This window comes from Meles meles, chromosome 21, assembly GCF_922984935.1.
Source record: "Meles meles chromosome 21, mMelMel3.1 paternal haplotype, whole genome shotgun sequence".
NCBI classification, from domain to species: domain Eukaryota; kingdom Metazoa; phylum Chordata; class Mammalia; order Carnivora; family Mustelidae; genus Meles; species Meles meles.
Window position 1 is genome coordinate 24,488,829 of NC_060086.1, and position 22,139 is coordinate 24,510,967.

General features: G+C 38.7%; 2 protein-coding genes across 2 annotated transcripts in view; both read left to right on the top strand.

The window, feature by feature from the left end:
• MOSMO (modulator of smoothened) overlaps window positions 1-12,603 on the top strand; it is a 59,014-nt gene extending 46,411 nt beyond the window's left edge. Inside the window, exons 2-3 of the mRNA XM_045993204.1 lie at window positions 5,549-5,761; window positions 11,733-12,603. Coding sequence (XP_045849160.1) covers window positions 5,549-5,761; window positions 11,733-11,917 — 398 coding nt within the window. The 3' untranslated portion in view covers window positions 11,918-12,603. The remainder of the gene's footprint in view (window positions 1-5,548; window positions 5,762-11,732) is intronic.
• VWA3A (von Willebrand factor A domain containing 3A) overlaps window positions 5,692-22,139 on the top strand; it is a 76,798-nt gene continuing 60,350 nt past the window's right edge. The window contains exons 1-2 of the mRNA XM_045993203.1: window positions 5,692-5,761; window positions 18,478-18,675. The gene's annotated coding sequence lies outside the window, so the exon portion shown is untranslated. The remainder of the gene's footprint in view (window positions 5,762-18,477; window positions 18,676-22,139) is intronic.

Below are 22,139 nucleotides of genomic sequence, written 5' to 3' on the forward strand. Positions count from 1 at the left end.
AGCAAGCTTTATGGCAATTTAAATTATGCTAATCACACATCCCCTCTTCTCAGCTACACAGTAGCCTTGAAAGCCAGTAGCCTTGCAACTTTGGTAGTGGTGTAAACCAGCAGCTCAGCAACCACTTGAATGGTGAAACAGTCTGGTGTTCCTTAAAGCCCCATCCTCAGAGAATTGCTACCATTTGATATGTCAGCTCACTGAGAATCTCCTCAGGCCTTACGTTTATTTGACCAGATTGAGAGCTTGCTCAGTCTCACCCCCAGAGTATTTGTTCAAAACAGTCAGCAGTAGTTGTTTAACATTGCAGGTACCGAGGTGGCTCAGTTGGTTGAGCATCTGCCTTTGGCCTGGGTTGTGATCTGAGGGGCCTGGAATCAGGCCTCTTGTCAGGTTCCCTGCTCAATGGGGAGTCTGCTTGTCCATCACCCTTTGTCCATCCCCCCCCCTTTCATGCGCTCTCTCTCTCTCTCTCAAATAAATAAATAAAAATTTTTAAAGATTACAGGTACTTAGCTGAGGTGGTATTATTTGACATTAACAAAAGGCTAACTAAAAAACATAAAGGAAAAGGATGGCCAAAGGAGTCTTTGAAAAACTCCAACATATACCTAGGAATCTGTAAGGCTCTACACATATTTAGGGCTTTTCACATATCCAGGAAAGACCTATGAAGGTCTTAATTAATCTCTTGCCTCTAGCTAACCTCGAGGCTCTATGCAAGCAGGAAGAGCGTACTAAGGCAGAGTTGTTAATTACTTATTGGTCCAGTGAAAATGTACCACAACAGACACAGAGAGAAAAGACTGAGAGACACACCAATTCAAGGGACTTAAAGAAATCATTCCAGGGGCGCCTGAGTGGCTCAATCAGTTAAGCATCTGCCTTCAGCTCAGGTGATGATTCTGGAGTCCTGAGATCGAGCCCAGCATTGGGCTCCCTGCTCAGTGGGGAGTCTGTTTCTCCCTTTCCCTCTGCCCCCCGCCCCTTGTGCTTTTTCTGTCAAACACATGATTTAAAAAATCTTAAAAAAAAAAAAAAGAAATCTCATTCTAGCCATTAGCTGACTACTAAGCTAATGGAACAGAGACACAACAATGATCCAAACTCTACAGAACTATACCAGGAAAGTCAGTAAACAGTAACAATAATAAACCCTGGGGTTGGGAGGATTTGATTTCTATAGTTGTCACATTGTAATAGTTTACATTTTAAGTCTTCAACTAAAAATTACAAAACACACAAAAAGCAGTCAGTAGACACAACCCCTGAGGAAACTCAGACACTGGGGTTACTAAACAAAGAGTTTAAATCAACTCTTGTAAGTACATTCCAAAAAATAAAGGAAATCATGTATAAAGACTTAATGCAAGAAAACAATGTCTGATTACTTAGAGAATATCTAATAAAAAGATGGAAATTATATAAATAAAAAAAACCCTGAGCAATAACTGAAATGAAAAATTGGCAGAAGACTCAGCAAATTCAGAGACAAGTCAATTGAAATGATTTAATCTGAGAAGCAGAAAAATAATAATAAATGAATAGAGCAATTGAGAGACCAATGGGGGGGGGGCACCAGGGTGGCTCAGTTGTTAAGTGTCTGCCTTTGGCTGAGAGACCAACAGGACATTACCAGGTCTTCCAGCAAATATATCATGGGAGTCCTAGGAGGAGAAAAGAGAAAGAAAGGAGTTGAAAGAGTAACTGAAGAAATAAGGACTGAAATCTCTCCAAATTTGATGAAAAGTTTAAATTTGCACATTGAAGAATCTCAACAAATTCCAAGTAGGATAGATTTTAAGTAATCCACACATAGACAAATCATAGTCAAAAACCAAAGACATAAAATCATGAAAAACAGCAGGAAAAAAGTGTATTTCCCTATCCACAAGATCCTCAATACTGCTGACACCTGACTTCTCATCAGAAACCCTGTCATCCCACTGCTCTCTGTGGCCAGGTCGGCAAGCACTTACTAGATAGGATTAGCTCTGACAGCCTCTGTTGGGTTTGTGTGTCTGCTTTATAAGCCTTGTGTTTCTGATTTTCTGTGGCACAGCTTTTACTTGTAATGATGACATGCTTTATAATCATCCTCATTGTGGCAACAGACATGCTCAGACTGGTTCAGTTAAATCTTTTCAGCAGTGTCTAGATCTATAGACGATGAGAGTCAGAAGCCTCTTTAGTTAAGATACCCACTCCACAGGCTAAGACTCATTATGACTTCCTTTTGTGTGTAATGATAAACAGGTGAGCTACTGAGAGGCATGTGGGATGCTGTAGTTCCTAGTTTCGTTTCCTTTTTCCTATTGTGTGCAAGTCTTTTATTTGGCTGGATTGGTTACCTAGGAAACGGCTTCAGGGTAAAGATGGATTGGCTGAGAAATGGAATTACAGGCCCCTTACAGAAGCAAAAGACCTGTTGGATAAAACAAAACAAAAATCAGTGAATGAGCTTGTGCCTAAATTATTAAGTAGTGTGCTTTAGGAAATCACCCCAAGACAAGGTCTGTAGAAGAAACTATTTAATGCTATGTGATTTTAAATATAGCTTGTTTTTAATTCTTTTAAGTTCACCAATTGCTTATTAATTCCTGCTTCATGCCCACTGCTGCAGGCCTTTCTGGGGGTTACCAGTCAAGTAGAGGGGTCAGTTCCTTCCCTCAAAGCCCATTTTCTGTTTGAGATAAAGAGAAGTTACCTTAAAATCAAGTACACGATTGTGTGATGTGTCCAGAGAATTTGGAGGTTGTAAAAGACCTTGGCTAGTCAACATAAGAGATGGATTTGAATCTACAAGCGGTCATAATTCTTTGAGGTGAAAGATGAGATTTAAAGACCTGGTGTGAGTTTGGGTACTAAGAGTACCAGAATTTACAAGATGTAATAGTAGCGGCACAGGTACATTTGCAGATCTCTTTCCCCAGACAGCTTATGGAAAATATGTGACTGTGATAGAAACGATCTTTTTTTTTTTTTTTTTTTTTTTTTTAAGATTTTATTTATTTATTTGACAGAGAGAGATCATAAGTAGGCGGAGAGGCAGGCAGAGAGAGTGAGAGGGAAGCAGGCTCCCTGCCGAGCAGAGAGCCCGATGTGGGACTCGATCCCAGGACCCTGAGATCATGACCTGAGCCGAAGGCAGCGGCTTAAACCACTGAGCCACCCAGGCGCCCCTGATAGAAACGATCTTGACTTAGAGTCTTACTCATGAAAAAGAACTTCAGCAGCAATGTTGAGATTTTGTACTAGCCTGTATAATTCATTTAGGGAAATTCTATTTTCACTGTAAGTGTGACAGAGTATTAGTTTTTGGAATCTCTAACCACTATTACAGGGCTGGACACAAAGACATTCAATAATTCACAATTTTGTGAATTGCTTTTCTTATATACAGCATATCTTATGACTATCAGCTAGCTTAAGCTTTCTTTTCTTCCAGAACGTAGCTGTGGAGTGTTTGGTCTCAATTTGTGGTAATAAGGACCTTTGTAAATACAGGAACGTAATTCTTTTTTTTTTTTTTTTTTTAAGATTTTATTTATTTATTTGACAGAGAGAGATCACAAGTAGATAGAGAGGCAGGCAGAGAGAGAGAGAGGGAAGCAGGCTCCCTGCTGAGCAGAGAGCCCGATGCGGGACTCGATCCCAGGACCCTGAGATCATGACCTGAGCCGAAGGCAGCGGCTTAACCCACTGAGCCACCCAGGCGCCCGGAACGTAATTCTCTTAAAACTGAACATCTGTCAGCTTATTTCCATTTGCTTTGTGGAAGGGATAGCTCTAATTTTCATTTTCTTACTTGTTCTGTTTGTATTCAACTGGTGTGCTATGCCAGTCAGGAGGGGAAGCAGGAACAATTCCACTCGGTTCTACAGGCACAGGAGGTTATGTTAAATTTGAGCCCTGATGCTCTTTGTCATGTCCATAAACAGAAAGTAAGAAGTAACCTAAGATGGGGCGCCTGGGTGGCTCAGTGGGTTAAGCCTCTGCCTTCAGCTCAGGGCATGATTGCAGGGGCAATTGTCTTTTGTTGTTGGTATTGTCATTATTTTTGTTCAAATTGAGAAAATAATTAAGACCAAAAAAAAAAATGCAGAAATCTGTTATGCTTTCAATGGTTCCAGAAATTTCTTGTGTTTTAAGCAACATTTTCCCATTTGCACTTGCTCTTAAAGGGAGAAAGAAACAGTTTTCACTCAAAAGTAACATTTTAATTGTTCTTAATGGGAAGAGAATAAAATACATATTTTTCCCTTATCTAGTTTTCTGTAAATTAATTGACCCCGAGTTTGATAGAGGAGTTCCTTGGACTTGATACAAGAACAATATTTTTTGTAAAAATAGCACCTAATGGCCTCGGCCTTCGGCTCAGGTCATATTCCCAGGGTCTTGGGATCGAGCCCCACATCGGGCTCTCTGCTCCGCAGGGACTCCGCTTCCTCCTCTCTCTCTGCCTGCCTCTCGGCCTACTTGTGATCTGTCTGTCAAATAAATAAATAAAATCTTTAAAAAAAATAGCTCCTAATGTTTTACAAAAATTGCCATCATGTTATATAAATGGGAGAAGGGGCATTTGAAAAATTGTCACTAATGACTTTATGCTTTTCTGCTGAAGCATACTAGTAATGGTTTAGTAATCTGAACACTTGTGCATTGCACAGGAATTGTTGAACTTACCACAGGGAGGAACCTACTAGTTTTCCCAACATTTTCTTGAATTTAATTGAAAAGTATTTCTATTGTAATATTCTTAGACCTTTCTTTTTTTATATATATTTTATTTATATATTTGTTTATTCATTTATTTTAGAATAAGAGCTTGCAAGCCAGGGGAGGTCCAGAGGGAGAGGGAGAGAGAATCTCAAGCAGACTCCGTGCTGAGTACAGAGCCCAGTGTGGGGCTCAGTCCCAGGACCCTGAGATCATGACCTGAGCCAAAACCAAGAGTTGGATGCTTAACCAACCAACCCCCCCAGGCGCCCCTGTTCTTAGGCTTTTTAACTTTAATAAAATGTATTGGTTCTAATATCTAATCCATTATTTAATTTTATCTATATATTATGAGTAGACATATTTCAAGTTTGTCTACAGTTTCCTGAAAGGTGTTTTTCTCCTCATCCAAAATTAGATAATATATAGTGAGTCTTGAATCTGCCAATAGAAGAGTTCCAGTTCTTTTGGCTAGTGTGTAAGCTCAGCAAGACCAGGAGCCCCATCTGTCTTGTTCACTGTTGTTTCCCTGGAGCCCAGAACACTCACTGCCCGATACAAAGTACTCTGAAAAGTATTTGCTTAATGAATGTCTGAAAGAACTGCGTTTTGTGGGTTTTGTGAGGTGGTGGTGTTTTTTTTTTTTTTAAGTTCACTTTGTATGTTAAGTGTAACTACAATGGAATGCTGAATAGTGAGACTCAGTGGAATTAAATGCCTGCGTGACCTACACAGAAATAAGATTTAAGGACTAAAGGGGTCTTGGTGGGGGATAGTTCTCAGGAATGCCAAACCTGTTAAAATACTCCCACCTTTTGCATCTCCCCAGGAGCACTCACTGTGGGCCTCGTGCGACAGTGTCAAACAATCCATGGACGAGACCGGACGTGCATCCCACCTCGGCTTCCCCCAGAGTGGGTCACCACACTGTTTTTTATCATCATGGGAATCATTTCATTGACTGTCACATGTGGTTTGCTGGTGGCTTCCCACTGGCGGAGAGAAGCTACAAAATATGCTCGATGGATAGCATTCACTGGAAGTAAGTAATCTGTACTTACTAAATTACTAGAAGGCATGCACACTGGTATTTAATGAAGATATCAAGAATCAGTCATAAGGACTCCATAATCATCAAAGAGCACCACTTGCTGTGGCCGTCATGTAGACTCTACACAGTCCCATCAGTTCTTCAGAATTCTCACCACAAGATCAAGACATCCAAAATATTAATTGCTTTGTATGAAACACTATATTAATGAATTTTGGTTTCGCTCACATTGTGACATAAGCATTCCAGGTCTGGGCTCAGAGCTATCACTAGCCTGAGTCTTTTACTCTTCTTGAAATATTGGTATCCTCTACCAAATAAAGGTAAATCTAGAACAAAATGTACAGAAATATAAATTAGATTAAGGTGATGATTTGTTTTTTAATATTAATTTTGAGTTTCTGCTGTGAGTTGTGTGACCATGGAAAAAACCAACACATTTGGTTAATAGTTATTTATCAACATTTCATACTACATTAAGCTCTGCCCCAGGGTATGGTATATATTATACATTCTCTTGTACTCTACAAAATTGGTTTTATTTCCCAGCACATCAGGGGCTTTTCCCAAGTTAAAAGCAGGAAAAAATGCACAAAGGAAACATATTTCTGTAATTTTGCTATCTTGCTTCTTTCTAAAGCAATTTTGTTACCCCTATCCACCCACCCAGTGGATATTTTTCAATGTCTGGAAACGTTTTTGATGGTCACAGCTAAGGGGGTCTTACTGGCATCTTGAGTAGAGGCCAGGAATAATGACAAAACTTCCACAAATGCAAAGGACAGCGCCCCACAACAAAGACTTATGAGGCCCAGAGTGGCAATAGGCCCTGTTGAGAAACTCTGCTCTAAAAAACAGGATAAGAATCCTTATGCCAGGGGCGCCTGGGTGGCTCAGTGGGTTAAAGCCTCTGCCTTCGGCTCAGGTCATGATCCCAGGGTCCTGGGATCAAGCCCCACATCGGGCTCTCTGCTCCGCAGGGAGCCTGCTTCCTCCTCTCTCTCTGCCTGCTTCTCTGCCTAGTTGTGATTTCTCTCTGTCAAATAAATAAAATATTTTTAAAAATCTAGCTTGCTTTAAAAAAAAAAAAAAGAAAGAATCCTTATGCCAAATACCATGGGATTTAACTTCTAATTCAATGCCTTATAATTATATCAGGTTTACGTAGGTTTTAAAAAGTGAATATTATAACATGGCTTACTTTCACTTGGTATTTTCATTTAGAACTTGTATGGTAGGGGTAAGGCATAATCCCTTGGATCCTTATTAATGTTAAAGCTCAGTTTATCCTTAAAGACCTTAAGACAGAGATATTAGTTCATGAGTCTCAGTTTCTCCCTATCTCTCTGTGAAACTCTTTAATGTATATGTTTCTGGCTCTGTTGTTTTATTTCTATCTGTATATCTTCCTTAATTTTAAAATTTAGATCAAGTTGACTTTGACTAAAAAAGTCTTCTCCGTTCTTATTAAGAAATGTGTAACAAAGGGGTGCCTGGGTGGCTCAGTGGGTTAAAGCCTCTGCCTTCGGGTCAGGTCATGATCCCAGGGTCATGGGATCGAGCCCCGCATCGGGCTCTCTGCATGGCAGGGAGCCTGCTTCCTCCTCTCTCTCTGCCTGCCTCTCTGCCTACTTGTGATCTCTCTCTGTGAAGTAAATAAATAAAAATTAAAAAAAAAAAAAAAGAAATGTATAACAAGTTGATGACCTTGTTTGAGGTCAAACAGACCTCCTGAGACCATTCTTTTCTGAATAGTAGGGTCTGCAGGCAGTTGTAGAGACAGTGCTGCTAAATTAATTGATGAAGAATTTTAAGGGACTCTTTACTCACAGATAACAATTACATATCCAGATAGAATTCATTCTTTAAGGAATAAAATAAAGTCAAAGTGGCAGGATTTAGTTTCTGGATTTAGTTAACATTTGGGAAGGCATATGCTCTGAATACCAAAAATATAAAATGTAATCTAATAATAACACTACTCTAGTATGAGTCAAAGAAAGCATTAATGCTTTCTCTAAAATGCTTATGTGAGCCTTTGGTTCTTGGAACTCAATAAACAAAGAACTATGGTTATCTTGTTTTTCAATTCCTTTCAACAGATATGTAAATATATGTAGCTACCTCCAAATGTAACATGTTTACCCTTTATTTTTTAGTTAAATAATATAATAACTTCTAAAAATAATATGTGCATATGATACATAATTCAACGCCTAAGAAAGGGTTGTCAGGGGAAAAGTAAGTCTCATGTGTGGCTTCATCACCTTGCCATTTAGTACCTCTTTGCTGGAAGCAACCATTGTTATCAGTTTCTGGGATTTCCTACCAGAGGTGTCCTATGCATACAAACATATATGTACATGTATGAATGTTCTATGAATATAAATATTTATACTGTTTTGTACCTTGGTTTTTTAGGTGAGCAATATACTCATAGTTAATGTCATCTAAGTAAGCATAGGGCTGCATTACTCTTCTCAGCTTCCTTAAATACATCGTTTTTGTTACCAGAGCTAGTCCACTAGGGTGGCAGTTCTGAGAGGCATCTAGCTCCCCCTGATATTTCCATTCAGCCTTTGAAAATGTACTTTATTTCTCTTGTATATATTTCTATTCCTCTTAAACTGTAGTTTTGGTAAAAATGTCAGGGTAACATTTTCTATCAGGTTTACACAGTGGGGAACTCTCTCAGAGGAGAGCCACACGTGATGCAGCCTGCCTCTGGGGGCAAGGGTAACAAAGATGTGTCTTTTTCTTCAAGTCTGACCTTTATCCTTAACTCTGCCACTGTAATTTACATTCCCATCTCCCAGTAAACTCAGTATCTGAGTCTCACCATCAAGAAATCTCTGCCATGGAAGATAAGAAGTGATGTCTTTATAGCCTTATTTAGGACCCACAATTTAATTGTCAAAAACTGATAGATATTATCAGCACTAATAATACTTTAAGATCTAAGGCGCCTGGTGGTTCAGTGGGTTAAGCCTCTGCTTTTGGCTCAGGTTATGATCTCAGAGTCCTGGGATCGAGCCCCACTTTGGACTCTCTGCTCAGCAGGGAGCCTGCTTCCCCCTATCCCTCTGTCTGCCTCTCTGCCTGCTTGTGAGCTCTCTGTCAAATAAATAAATAAAACCTTAAAAAAAAATAAATTTGTGGGGCACCTGGGTGGCTCAGTGGGTTAAAGTCTCTGCCTTCGGCTTGTGTTATCATCTCGGGGTCCTGGGATCGAGCCACACGTCGGGCTTCTTGTTCAGCGCGGAGCCTACTTCTCCCTCTCTCTCTGCCTGCCTCTGCCTACTTGTGATTTCTCTCTCTGTCAAATAAATAAATCTTTAAAAAAATAATAATATTTTAAGATCTAAAGTAACCTCACAGGTTCCAAGAGCTTAAAAGAAAACTCATCCACTTACACTAAATCTTCCCAGAAGTATAGAGAACCTAACTCTTTGGATTAAAAACCAAGATTAGAGCAAATAGAAGTTTACTGCTTCCTTAGTATTTGATTAAGCTTTTCCTAACTAATTGGGAAAGTATTTAACTCTTATAAAATATTCAACTCTACTTTAAATATAATCATTAAATGATTACTCCATTATGAAGGATAGATTTTTATTTTTTTTTTAAAAAGATTTTATTTATTTATTTGACAGAGAGAAATCACAAGTAGACAGAGAGGCAGGCAGAGAGAGAGAGAGGGAAGCAGGCTCGCTGCCGAGCAGAGAGCCCGATGCGGGACTCGATCCCAGGACCCCGAGATCATGACCCGAGCCGAAGGCAGCGGCCCAACCCACTGAGCCACCCAGGCGCCCCTAGATTTTTATTTTAGAGCAGAAAGTAGAAAAAGATAGGAGTGAAGTTGGCACAGGATAAACAATTGTCATAGCATAACTCTAAGCACTTCTAAATTATATGTGTTTCTTGAGATTATATGAGTCAACATTAACAAATTGTTTTTAAAAATTTTTTTTCAAGATTTTATTTATTTGTTTGTCAGAGAGAGAGAAAGAGAGAGAGCACAGGCGCACAAGTAGGCAGAGTGGCAGGCAGAGGTGGAGAGAGAAGCAGGCTCCCTGCTGAGCAAGGATCCCAATGTGGGACTCGATCCCAGGACACTGGGATCATGACCTGAGCCAAAGGCAGCGGCTTAACCGACTGAGACGCTCAGGCATCCCAACAAATTGTTTTTAAAGCAATAACTTTATCCCATTGTTTTTCAGTTAGATTGTGTATAGCTACTTGGATTACGGTTTCATTTTATTTACCAAACCATATTAAGGCATAAGAACTGTTAGAAATTGGTGATAGATAACACTGATAAGTGGGCATTGACAGCACTAATAGTCTTACTGCAAATGGTACAACAGAAAGGCCAAAAGATCTAATACTTAATATGTGAGTTTTTCATTCGTTCCTTTGTAGGCACCTGAAAGAGTACAAATTCACTTGTGTAACATTATTTGATGTGGTTGTTGGCCCAAAATGAAGTAGGCTCTCTGTATAATATAGGATAATCCATCTAGGTGGTGCAGAGCTAACAAGAATACTGATGTGTTCTATAAACCAGTGTATTAATTAAAAAAATGTTACCTTTTAATACCTTGGATATTACCCTAGAGGTATTTCTTCCAGGAAAAGATTCCTAATTGGCTTTTTAAGGTGTCTCTTATTAAATTTGTTGATTGATTAACACAAAAATAATTTAGGACAACTGTCAGCAGCTATATTTATCCAGGACTTTGTCTGTATTCCTGGGGACATGTTTAACTTGGAGGAAGTTTCTCATTCGGTTAATAATGGAAAGCTTCACCCCTTCACATGCAGTGAGTATAGTAACCTGTCTTCATATTATGCTGAAGAAATGTTTCTGCCTCCAAAGAAATTTGAAGGACTATGAACATTTGACCAATGTACTTTCAAAAAGCATGAAACGTTCTCTGGGGAAAGCTAGCCTATCAACAGGTAATTTGTGTGCAGTAGGAAGAGTGTTTCTCTGGTAGCCCTGGGCCATAGGCTGTTGGCTTAAACAGAGGGCTGTGGAATTCAGCCCAGATGCTGGGTTTTCGGATACCTTTCTAGAAACGTCTTAGTAAATAATATATTCCATTGTGTTTGCATACAAAATGCAAAGAAGCCCTCCCCCGCCCCATTTTAACCTGTGTACTCAGAAAACCTGAGAGAGATTTTATTTTTTTCTAACGTCCATAATGAGAGAGAACCACTCTTGACAGTTTACTAATCATCTCAGAAGTCTGAGGTTCTTTCCACTAAGTGATAAATAAGAGTAAGATAAATAGTACTGTATTTGTACCTTTTCTCCAATTCCTTCTAATACCAACTGAGAGGAACAGAGAATTGGCAGAGTAATAACTGATAGTATGCAACATTTATTGAGAACTTACTATCAACCTGGCATGGTGCCAGGGACTTGACATTGTTTTGTTTATCCTTCTGGTATTTACCCCATTTTTAGAAGGGAACCAGAAGCCTAAGATTGCACAGCTAATAAGTAGTGGAACCAGAACACAGCCCCTTTCTAATTCTAGCTCGAGCTCTTAGTCACTACTTTAAGTGGTCGAGTATCGTTTATGCACAACCTGAAATTAATACATGTCTGCTAAATATATAGGAATTCAATATTTAATTAAAATTTAAAAAAGAATAGTTTATATAAGCACTTACTTAGTAGGTTTGGAGCCCTTTCTTGATGCTGATACTCAAAATCATCCTAACATATATAAAAGGCTAGCACAGCTTTTACTATATATAATTGTTAGGCTTTGGGGATATTACATGATCTGTAGAAGAGGTAAAATCTTTTGACAAGTGGTCAATGTTTTAACAGGTTTGGCCATGTTATCAATCCACAACCCTTCTTATAAAGTTCCTTTGTGCCAGATTTTCGTTGTTTTCTTAATCACCAAACCATGTTACTAATGTTGTGTTTTGGTTTGTTTTACAGTGATCCTTTTCTGTATGGCTGCCCTAATATTTCCGATAGGATTTTACATCAATGAAGTCGGAGGTCAACCTTATAAATTACCCAACAACACAGTAGTTGGGTCATCATATGTACTTTTTGTCTTATCAATTTTCTTTACGATAGTAGGACTTCTATTTGCTGGCAAAGTTTGTTTACCAGGCTGATGAATGTCTAAACTGCTCAACTCTTCTATTATTTTTTATTTTATTTTATTTTTTTATTTTTGGAGGGGGGAGGACAAAGGCAAGGCATCTGAATAGTCCTCTCATAGGAAGATGCTTAGATGAAACTGATGCTGAAAAGGAAAAAAAAATGCTTTGATTTGTTCTCACTATGCACTTTGGATTTAAAAACAAAACAAACAAACAAAAAACAAAAAAAACAAAAGGAGAGCCTTTTCCATAACCAAATACAGACAATATTGACTAAATCTCCTGAGCATATTCAGGCAGTCAGGTCTGCACTGTGATAGCAACCTAGCGAAGGAGAATGCTTTATACTAAAAAGCATGTGGCCCTTTGTGACGCTGTTGTTCCGTTTTTAACGTCTAATGATTGATGAATAAAAAGTCTAAGTATTTATGAATCATGGTGGACCAGAGGGTTACAAGAGAAGTTCATGTGGGGCTGGCCTCACCTCCTAAGAAATTAGTGTTCACAGCTTCCTTGTAATGGTATGAGCCTTTGGCACCAGAATGATTTGCTGTTGCATTACTACACCAAGAAGCCAATAGATCAAAACTTGTTTGCTAAAATGTATGTAAAAATCCTGAAATTCCCTACTCTCTGTGTACAGAACAAAACAAAATCAAACACTAAGAGACATGTTGTTGGGGGTGGGTGGGTGGGGGAAATATTCCTTATATTTATATAAATATATATATAATATATATATTTTGCTGATGCAGTATACAGTGTGTATATATGTGTGTGTGTGTGTATGTGTGTGTAAATTTATATACACACACATGCAAACAGTTCCTGGAAGAGAACTCTGAATGCTTTGCTAGCAAAACACTGTGGTGTGCAAACCTAGAACTCAATAGAAAAAAAAGCCATTTATCTGAAGGCTGCATAGTGGAGAGAGTCTTCAGTTTACCTCATTCTTTGTAGCAGCCCTTGATTTTAACAGGTTTTGTAATAGGTACAAATAATCCCATATCTTTATAGGTCCAATTTTAAGTTAAGCTAAAATTCTTTGTAGGGTTAATTTATTTGTATATGATAGTAGAAGGTAAGATCATGTAAAACCTTATAATTTGGGGAATCTGACACTTTAAATTATTGGCAACTGTCATCTGTTGTACAGGGGTTCTCTTTTTCTACTGGCTCAGTGTGTTACATCAGTAATGCATTTTCTATGTTCAAGCACACAACTTTACATAAATACAAAGTTCACGAGTAAGATCAATTTATAATACTTTGGCTGTCTACAACACTAACTGCACTCTGCTATAAAAGCTAAATGTATGTTCTTTTCACGTAAGCATTATTAATATATCTCCTTTACCAAAAACCTGAGCAATACAATATTTTCTTTCTATGCTATATGCCTTTGTTTGCTAAAAGCTAACATTTTTGCATTTACTTTAAAGGGCTGTACTAAACCCACAGCTTTACGTTTTTTCCTAGAAGCGGCATTACAGCTAATCCACAAATAGTTTTAAAATACGGTATTTCTCTTCTCCACATTTCCATGCTTTCATATCAGTGCTTAGTTCTTTTTCCAGATGAACACTATAGATAATCTCCTGTTTGAAATGTGGGGCAGGAGGCTCTTTCTTGGCAATGAAGCTAAGTTTTTCTCCTTTCTAGTGAAACAGCGACCCAGATGTCCCTATTAGTAGAGTTAGAGTCCTGTGTAGTCCATGCTTCACACAAACAGAAACGAATGCACTGTTTTTTTGAAAGCTCAATTATAAATTATAAAAGGGTTACTTCCTAAATGGGGCGGCCTCCTCAGATATTCAGAGTATAAAATGGAGGAGCCTGATGTGTTTCACACTGGCTTGTTTGATATTCATATATCTTACTGTTAGTTCAACAGTATTTTATTGTGAAAGAAAACCCCAGTGTTTCAGCTCACTCAGGAGTCAGGGTAAGAGGTGAACCACCACTGTGGTGCATTCCTTGAGTGTTCTGGGGGAAGGTCACACTTTTCCTTCCCAGGGTCAAAGAAACCTTTGGGAAATGACTGAAGGAGACTATTTTTCCCCAAGTGTTATGATGTCTAGTTAATTCTGAGAATACCACTGGATGTGTTCCATGGACGTTTGGGATTACAGTTCCCATTGTGATTTGATTGGTTCTCAATCAAACGAATCACTTTGAAGGAAAGTTTTGGTTGTCACCATTATACCACTGAGATAAAGTGTTAGCAAAGTATGGTTCAGCTTAATTTATGATACGACTAAGAGCTTTTCTCTTCCAAAAGATGAATTTTATTGTAAATAGTTTCTCAAAATATTTTTAACTGGATCATGAGCATGGGGAGAGAAAGTTTCTCAGCTGCTAAGAATTTCCCCACTGTTTACTTCTTTCACTTACAGTGGTATTGCATATAAGATGACAAAATTTAAGGTTTTATTTGTATCTATTACCCAGACCATCAAGTTGTCTTTAATTTCATCATGTCTTGGAGGTCCAGTGCATAAAGGGCTGATAGAGGAACACTCCCTCTAACCAGTCAGCACGCTACCCAGGATTGAGACCATCCCATCAAGTAGTATGTGAAGTCAAATCTTTGTACTCTTCCAGACCAAACAATGAAATGGATTCATTCATATAAAATTCTATAAATCCTGTAAGTGGAAAGATAGACAACTGTCAGCAGTTGCTTTTAAAAAGGTCACTATAGTAAGTACTATATAGTACAGTATTAATTTATAGCAGGAAATCATATCTTGTAAACTGTATATAAAACACTGTTTTATGGTGCAATCATTTGTCAAACTTTTGTCTGTTACATTGTTTTTAGAGTGTGTGCATTCTTCTCATACCTAAGAACATCACTGTAAAATCTGCTGAAAACTATAGGTTTTATTTGCACAAGACTTAAATTAGTTTGGAATTTTTGGAAGCTCCTATTGAACATGCCTAAACATCTGTAAACATAAAAAATCTTCAGTTCATTAAAAGCAAACATTTCAGTATGATTCTTTCCAAAGGTAGTCCATGTTCTATGTTGTTAATGTGTGTATGTAATTTTTCTGACTCGTCTTCTTATCCTATTTTCTCTTCCATTTGTTTTGTTTTTGAAGGATGGCTCTTTTTTTTTTTAATGTTCTAAATGACCAAAACACTTCATTGATTTTTACCCTTTTACCTAAAGCTTTGATATCCCTGCTTGATGTTCTGTGAATTCACTGTTTAATATCTTAAGTAAAATAATAGTCCTGGTGACATACAGTCTATTGATTTAGAGAAAAGTCCCTGAAAAAGTATTGGAAACTAACTTTAGATATACTCTTAGCTATTATTTTGCATCGTGGGCTTCATGGGAAGAACATGTTGCATTTATTTTGTCTTTATTAAAAGACTACTAGCCACAAGTTACTCCAATTGTAGTAACTGTTTTATCAACCCACTTTGATCTTCTTTTAAAAATTAAATTTACATTCACAGTTCAAAACAGTAAGCTGTCTTTCAGAACTAATTTTTGAAGGATAAAAATATATGAAGGAAAAACATGGCCTGTGTAGCTTGGATTCCCTACACAGGACTTATTAGTTGTATCACCTCAAGAGATTTTAGAGTTTGTGATCAAGGTCTGTATATTATCCCAAATTTTATTAAGAATTGTTTTCTAATTGGTTATAACATTTTTCACTTAATAGTTTCAAAACAAATTGTTAATACAAACTGTATAAAATGAACATAATTTTCTTCACTTGTATTTTTGTTATTGAGCAAGTTTATCAAAATAAATTGTCTACTAAAGAAACTAAAAAGGCTCCTATTGCTTTGAAATAAGCTTTGATTTTAAAAATTCATTTCAGAAGTTGTTTTCGTACAGAGGTTTTACATATTCACACAGTGATACTGCTCTGCTCCTTGTTTTTGTTTTGTTAGCATTGGACAGGGAGAAGATTTCCCTCTTCTTCCACTCCCGCTCCCAGCTCCCTCCTTGGGAAGAGATGCCGGTAATATTCCAGAATATGGATTAGGGCATGTTTACCAGTAAGAAGAGTCAATCAGCAGTAAGAGCCCACACATATGTGGCTCTCTCTTCTGCATCATGATTTTATGAACTGAGAGAGATCCACTGAGCCAAGGCCCTCAAAGCCAGCCATCTTGCCTTTCTCCCTCGCACGTAGACCTGGGACCATTCGTCTTTGCTTCAGTCTCCTGTTTCTACTTCACTGCAGGCCAAAGGATTTGGCTTCCAAATTTTTAAAATTTGGGTTGAAGGAGAGGACAGAGGGCTCAAGTCTTTAGACTCATACATGTGCTCCGTCACAGCTTTACTGTAGCTTTCTCAAGCGGTCTCAGGATTAGCCAAGCCGAATAATAACTAATAAAGCACTACATTTACCCTTTGCTGCTGTTTCTTCTTTATAACGCCTCTTACAGGAACCTTTCTGGGAGTTGGAAGATAAAGACAAAGTAGGATTTGGATGTTCTTGAGTTCTGAATCATAAAGGCATCTTATCTTCTTAGAGTGACCAGTCATCCCCATTTGCCTGAGACTGAGGGGTCTCCTGGGAAATGAGACTTCTGGTGTTCTGACTGGGAAAAGTCCAGGCAAAAGGGATGAGCTGATCACCCTATCTTCACACTATCCAAATCTAACCTGGTGTATAACACAGATGAGAGGTATTTGAAGAATTCTATAAACATTACTAAAGAGGCTAATTGGAAATTGTAATGGTAGACTTACACAACTTGTAAGAGAGTGGGAGAAAACACTTTTCCTTTTTGGTAATACCTTACAAAAAACCAGACTAGCTTTAAAAACAATAACATGAGGGTGCCTGGCTGGCTCAGTTGGTGGAGCATACAATTCTTGATTTTGAGGTCATGAGTTCAAGCCCCACACTGGGGCCAAGAAAACCCCACAATAACATGAGTCCATAGATACCTCATTTGACTTAGTCTTCCACTAACTCTGTTCTAACTACTGTATGAGAAGATTACAGGAAAAACACCAAGACCAGAAGACTGGATTCCTCTCATGCAAAGTCAACTCTTCTGGGTCACAGTTACCCAGCAACAAAATAAAAGTAGGTATTTATAAATGGTATCAAAGATAGAAAGCATAATGCTGTATTATTTTTTTTTAGAGATTTGGTTCTTTTCCCAGGAGGAGAAAACAATGGGATGGTATTTTCAAGCATATTCAAGTTTTCTACAATTCAGCCTCAGTTCCACACGCAGACGGACGAAAAGATTAAATTTCAAGAAGAGATTTTTCATGAGACTCAGAAGATTTTAGAGCTGGGTGAAATACAAAAGAGCGCATCCACTGTTTCCATTTTCCAGATGAAGAAATCAAGGCCTCAGAAGAGCAGACTGTCTTCCCCGAAGTCACACAACAGCAGAGCAGCACCCCACACAGGAAGAAATGTCTGTGACAAAAAGTCCTTGTACAGTTGACCTAGGACAGCTAGCTGTTCGTGTTCTATAGTGTCTGAACCAGTCTTCCACTAATCTCCATCTATACCACCCCACTAATTTCTACTAAAATTACCTTAACCCAAAAGAAAGCATATCATTTCTTTGAGTTCCTGTCATTCCCGCTCTACAGAATGAAGTGCAGACTTCTTTAGCATGGCTTCCTGATCTGGCTTCAGTCCGTTTCTTCCGTCTTTTTACCCACCATTGTATCTCTTCACCTTACACGGCTAAACTAGCTAGTCTCCATTCTTTCACTACACCTGCTCTTTGTCTTGGCTGTGACTGCACTACCTCCTCGCAGTTTTCCCTAATCCTGCTCATACTTGAAACATAGCTAATTTTTTTCTGCTTTCTCTTTGGCTTATACCTCTAGTAGAACTTATTTGAGGTGAGTAGACTGCCTGGCTTCAACTCTCTGTTCCAAAATACTAGCTGTGTGACTCTTTTTTTTTTTTTAAGATTTTATTTATTTATTTATTTGACAGACAGAGATCCCAAGTAGGCAGAGAGGCAGGCAGAGAGAGAGGGAGAAACAGGCTCCCCGCTGAGCAGAGAGCCCGATGCCGGACTCGATCCCAGGATCCTGGGATCATGACCTGAGCCAAAGGCAGAGGCTTTAACCCACTGAGCCACCCAGGTGCCCCTAGCTGTGTGATTCTTGATAAATCACTTAGCCTCTGTGAGCCTTGGTTTTTTTACCTGTAGAATGGGACTAACAGTACCTATGTCATAGGGTTATTGTTGGTTTAAATGAGAAAGCATGGAAAGTGCCTGGCTCATAGTAAACATTCAACGTTGGTTGCTGTTCTTATTAATAAACATCTCCCTATCACTAGATTATAAAATCTTGAGTGTGAGGAATGTGGCTTTCTCATTTCCCTTAGAGACCTGGCACATTGCTTTACATGTGAATTGAATTATCATAATTAAATTTGGCCTAGGTTATAAAGGAAAACTGTGAAACTATTTGAGAGACCTAGCCATCTATCTGCCAGGACTGTTTCAGTGAAAATCTTTCTGAAAGCAGAGGCTTTCCTAGATCAGCCCTGTGGCTATTTTATTGGTAGGTATTTGACTGTATAATATGCCAGTATCATTGACCTCCTTAGGATTCAAGACCTAGGACCTTTACTACTCAAGACGCTTTGTGGACTGAAGACCCTTTCCTACCGAGTTCATAGCGCTCCACTGTCCATACCAGCCCAAAGAGGACCAGGATGATGCAAGCACCCTGTCGATCCTGAGAGAACTCTCTGGAGGCTTCTTCAAGCTTTCAGGTTCTCAGCTATCTTGAAGCCATATATTTGGTATGTTTTGCAAAGATTCGGTTCTGCCAAGGTGGTTTTAATTATTTCTGCTAAAAGGAATGGATTCAAGGATGTGATCTCATTTTAGACGCAGTTATCCCCAACTGGCCATGTTATGGCCCTTTAGTAAATCCTGCCATTGTATTTGGTCACTATTAAATCAATCCCTATTATCTGTCAGAGCCAGTCAGTAAAATAAATGCTGAGTCCTCACTCAGGCTCTCTTTTCTTGTTTAAATATTTAATTTGGTTGTCTTCGACAATTGACATATTTTCTTAAATAAATTGAAAAAAACAACTCATTCTTTTATATTGCTTTGTTCTCTGTGGCAAAATGCAAACGCAGTTGAAGAACCAATCAAAGAAAATCGTTTCCATTATGCATAATAAATTGCTCTAGAGGAAAGATAATCCATGTATCTAAGAAAGCTTTTAAGTACCTCGTATTGGACTGATGTCGTTAATGAGTAGTGGACTCCTACTGCGGCGTCACCGCCACTTTAGCTCATTTTTGCTGGTTCGGAGTCATCAGTAACTTTTTCTTGCCCCAAGTGCTGTTGTGGAGAAGGAAGTTACCAGAACCTAAACTGGGGCAAAGGGATTTTTTTTGTTGTTTTTTTTACAGTAACATGTCTATAAAGTTAAAAAATAATGAGTATAGGAAATTAAAAGTCTCCCCCCATCCACCTTTCAGAAATTACCACTATTAACAGTTTATTAGGTTTCTTGCAGATATTTTGCTGTATTTACTATATATAGATGCATATACTCTCTCTGTCCTATATATAGATAGTTAGATAGATAGATGGATAGATGCATGGTGTGTGTGTGTGTGTGTGTGTGTGTGTGTGTGTGTGTGTGTGTATGATGGCTATGTACATGCCTCCCACCACTTCCTTTTTTACTTATGATGGGTATCTTTCTGTGTCACTAAATATAAATCTGCATTTTTAGTGGCTGTATAGTGTGTGTGTGTGTGTGTGTGTGTATGTGTGTGTGTGTGTCCTCCTCCCTTGTTGATGTTCATTTAGGTAGTCTCCAAGTTCTTTGCTATTACAAGGAATGCTGCTTGAACTTAGGCCTTAGATAAAGGAACTTTCCACATACCATGATAACATGACATTCTAACTGAAGTATATCAACTACCCCATGAAAGTTAGTACATATATTTTTAAATACTGTGGTTAAGAAATAGTGGCACTCAAAACGAGTTTGGAGAAGGAAACTAATATTAAGTTCAGGTTATGTGTTTTTCCATATGTCATCTTAACCCTCCTCCTGAGGTGAAGTGGAAGTGGTATTTTGTAGACCAGAAAACCATGCATCAAAAGGCGAATGATTTACCCAAGGCTTAGTAACTAATAATGTTGAATCTGGGTTTCAAACCTAGGTTCTCTGACTTCAAAATTGAGAACCACTTCTGTCCTGGCTAGTGTGAAGGAAATAAAAATAACTTGTCCCAGTTGCATGATTTCTTGGCTCAGACATGAGCAGCTGAATCTATGGTTTGCTTCTTCTGCATGTGGAATGCAAGCAACCATAAAAGGTAGTCCTGCTTGGAAGCAACCTATAAATACTATCTAATTTGTTGGGGAGAAAAGTATGTAAGTTATTAAGCTGTTTGTGTTCAGTCTTCCCTCATTCCCCTCTCACTGTCAAGCTTTCTGCAATCCTGCTAAGCGGTAACTTCACTGATTGGTGAACTAGATGATGTCATCCTTTGATTTTACTGGGACACTTCTGGGAATTGAGCACCCAGGGAAATGTCCCCAAACAGGCTAGATCTTGTCCCCTCTGTAGCACTTAAAAAAACCAATTAACTAGATCCCTTCTACCCTGTTAATGGGAAATCTACTGGTTATTGGGTTACCCTAGGATTGTGCAGAGGATCATGGTTCAAATATTAACCCCCTCCAGTCATTTGTCATCTGTCCACACTTACTACTGCTGAGAGTTCTAATATTCGAGGCTGCATGGTGCAGGAGTTCTGTGTCCATCCCACCTTTGGGGCATGGTGAAGTTTGGTGAGCTGGGAAGACTTTCTCCCTGGACTAAGGACACATTTCCTCTTAGGTCTTACCATCTCAAAGTGCTGCTACCAAACACTGAGCCAGCCCCTACCCCTTCTGATTTTCAGATACCTGATTTCTTGACCTCTGTCTCTTTCTTCCCTTTTTGGCTTTCCTCAGATGCATCTTTGCCTAGTACCCATGTCCCCTTCTTTGGTTCAAACTAAAAAATCCAGCTTTTTTCAAGGGGCCGATTGCATCCTCCGGCTGCAAGACCGGACACAGAAGCCAGGTCTGGCCGATTAGAGCCACAGTGACTGTTTCAGAAATGAGTGGGTCACATGACCAAGCCAAGCCTGGGCCTTTCCTGGAGCTCCTTGGGAATGAGGTGCTCTTCTTTTAGGGTTGCTAAGTTGGAGGGCGGGGGCGCTGAGTGCAGCTGGTGTCCAGGTTTGCCAAGCACTCATGAAGAGCCTGATTAAGAATAAGGCCATCACAGAAGAAAGGAGCTGGAAAATGGAGACAGATTTCTATTAACATCGTATTAGCCTTTGGATCAAGCCATGTATGAAACCAGAAAATCCTTTGATTTTTCTGTTGTTTGAGCAGATAAATTCCCTCTTTTCCTTAAGCCAGTTTGAGTTGGGTTTGTCTCTTTAACCTGAAAGAATCTTGATACACTCACGCTTCTCTTGACATTAAACACATCCTTCACCTCCCGTGCTTTGGCACTTCACTTTAATCCCTCAGTTAGCGTAGGATTTTATGAAAAAGAAAGAAATGTAGACCTCAGGCTACTTCTCACCCCAACGAAAAGCACCTGCTACTGGCTTGAAATGGGGAAAATAAAGCAAAATACAGTTAATATCTAAAAAAAAAAAATGTTGCACAACAATAGTGTCTTAGTCTGTTTGAGCTGCTATCACAAAATACCGCAGTATAAGGTGGCTTCTGAAACACAAGGCTAATTAGGTGTTAACTAGACTTACTGTGGCATCATTTTTGCAATATATACTTCTATTGAATTACAGTATATACATGAAACTAATGTTATGTGTCATATCTCAGTTAAAAAAAGAAAAGAAACCAAAACCATTGGAGTTTTAAATGCTGAAGACAAAAATCATCAAAGTCACCCCTATCTGCTTATTCCAGCGCAGGAGGATTAGAAACTAAATATGGCACAACACTACAGTATCTTATCAACAAGTTAAAAGAGCTTTGGAATTCATTTTCTCCCCAGATTTGAAAAAAATCAACAAGGTACTTAGGAACTTGCTGTGAACTGAAGAAAAAACTTTGTGTTTAGGGTCTATAGTTTTGAAAGTTTGTGTTTAGGGTCTATACTTTTGAAAATAAAGCCCCTAGATTCATACATTTTACTTTTGTGTCTTTATCTTACAGAAATAAAAATCTCACAGTGCACAAAGATGTAAAACAGTGTTCATTGCAATA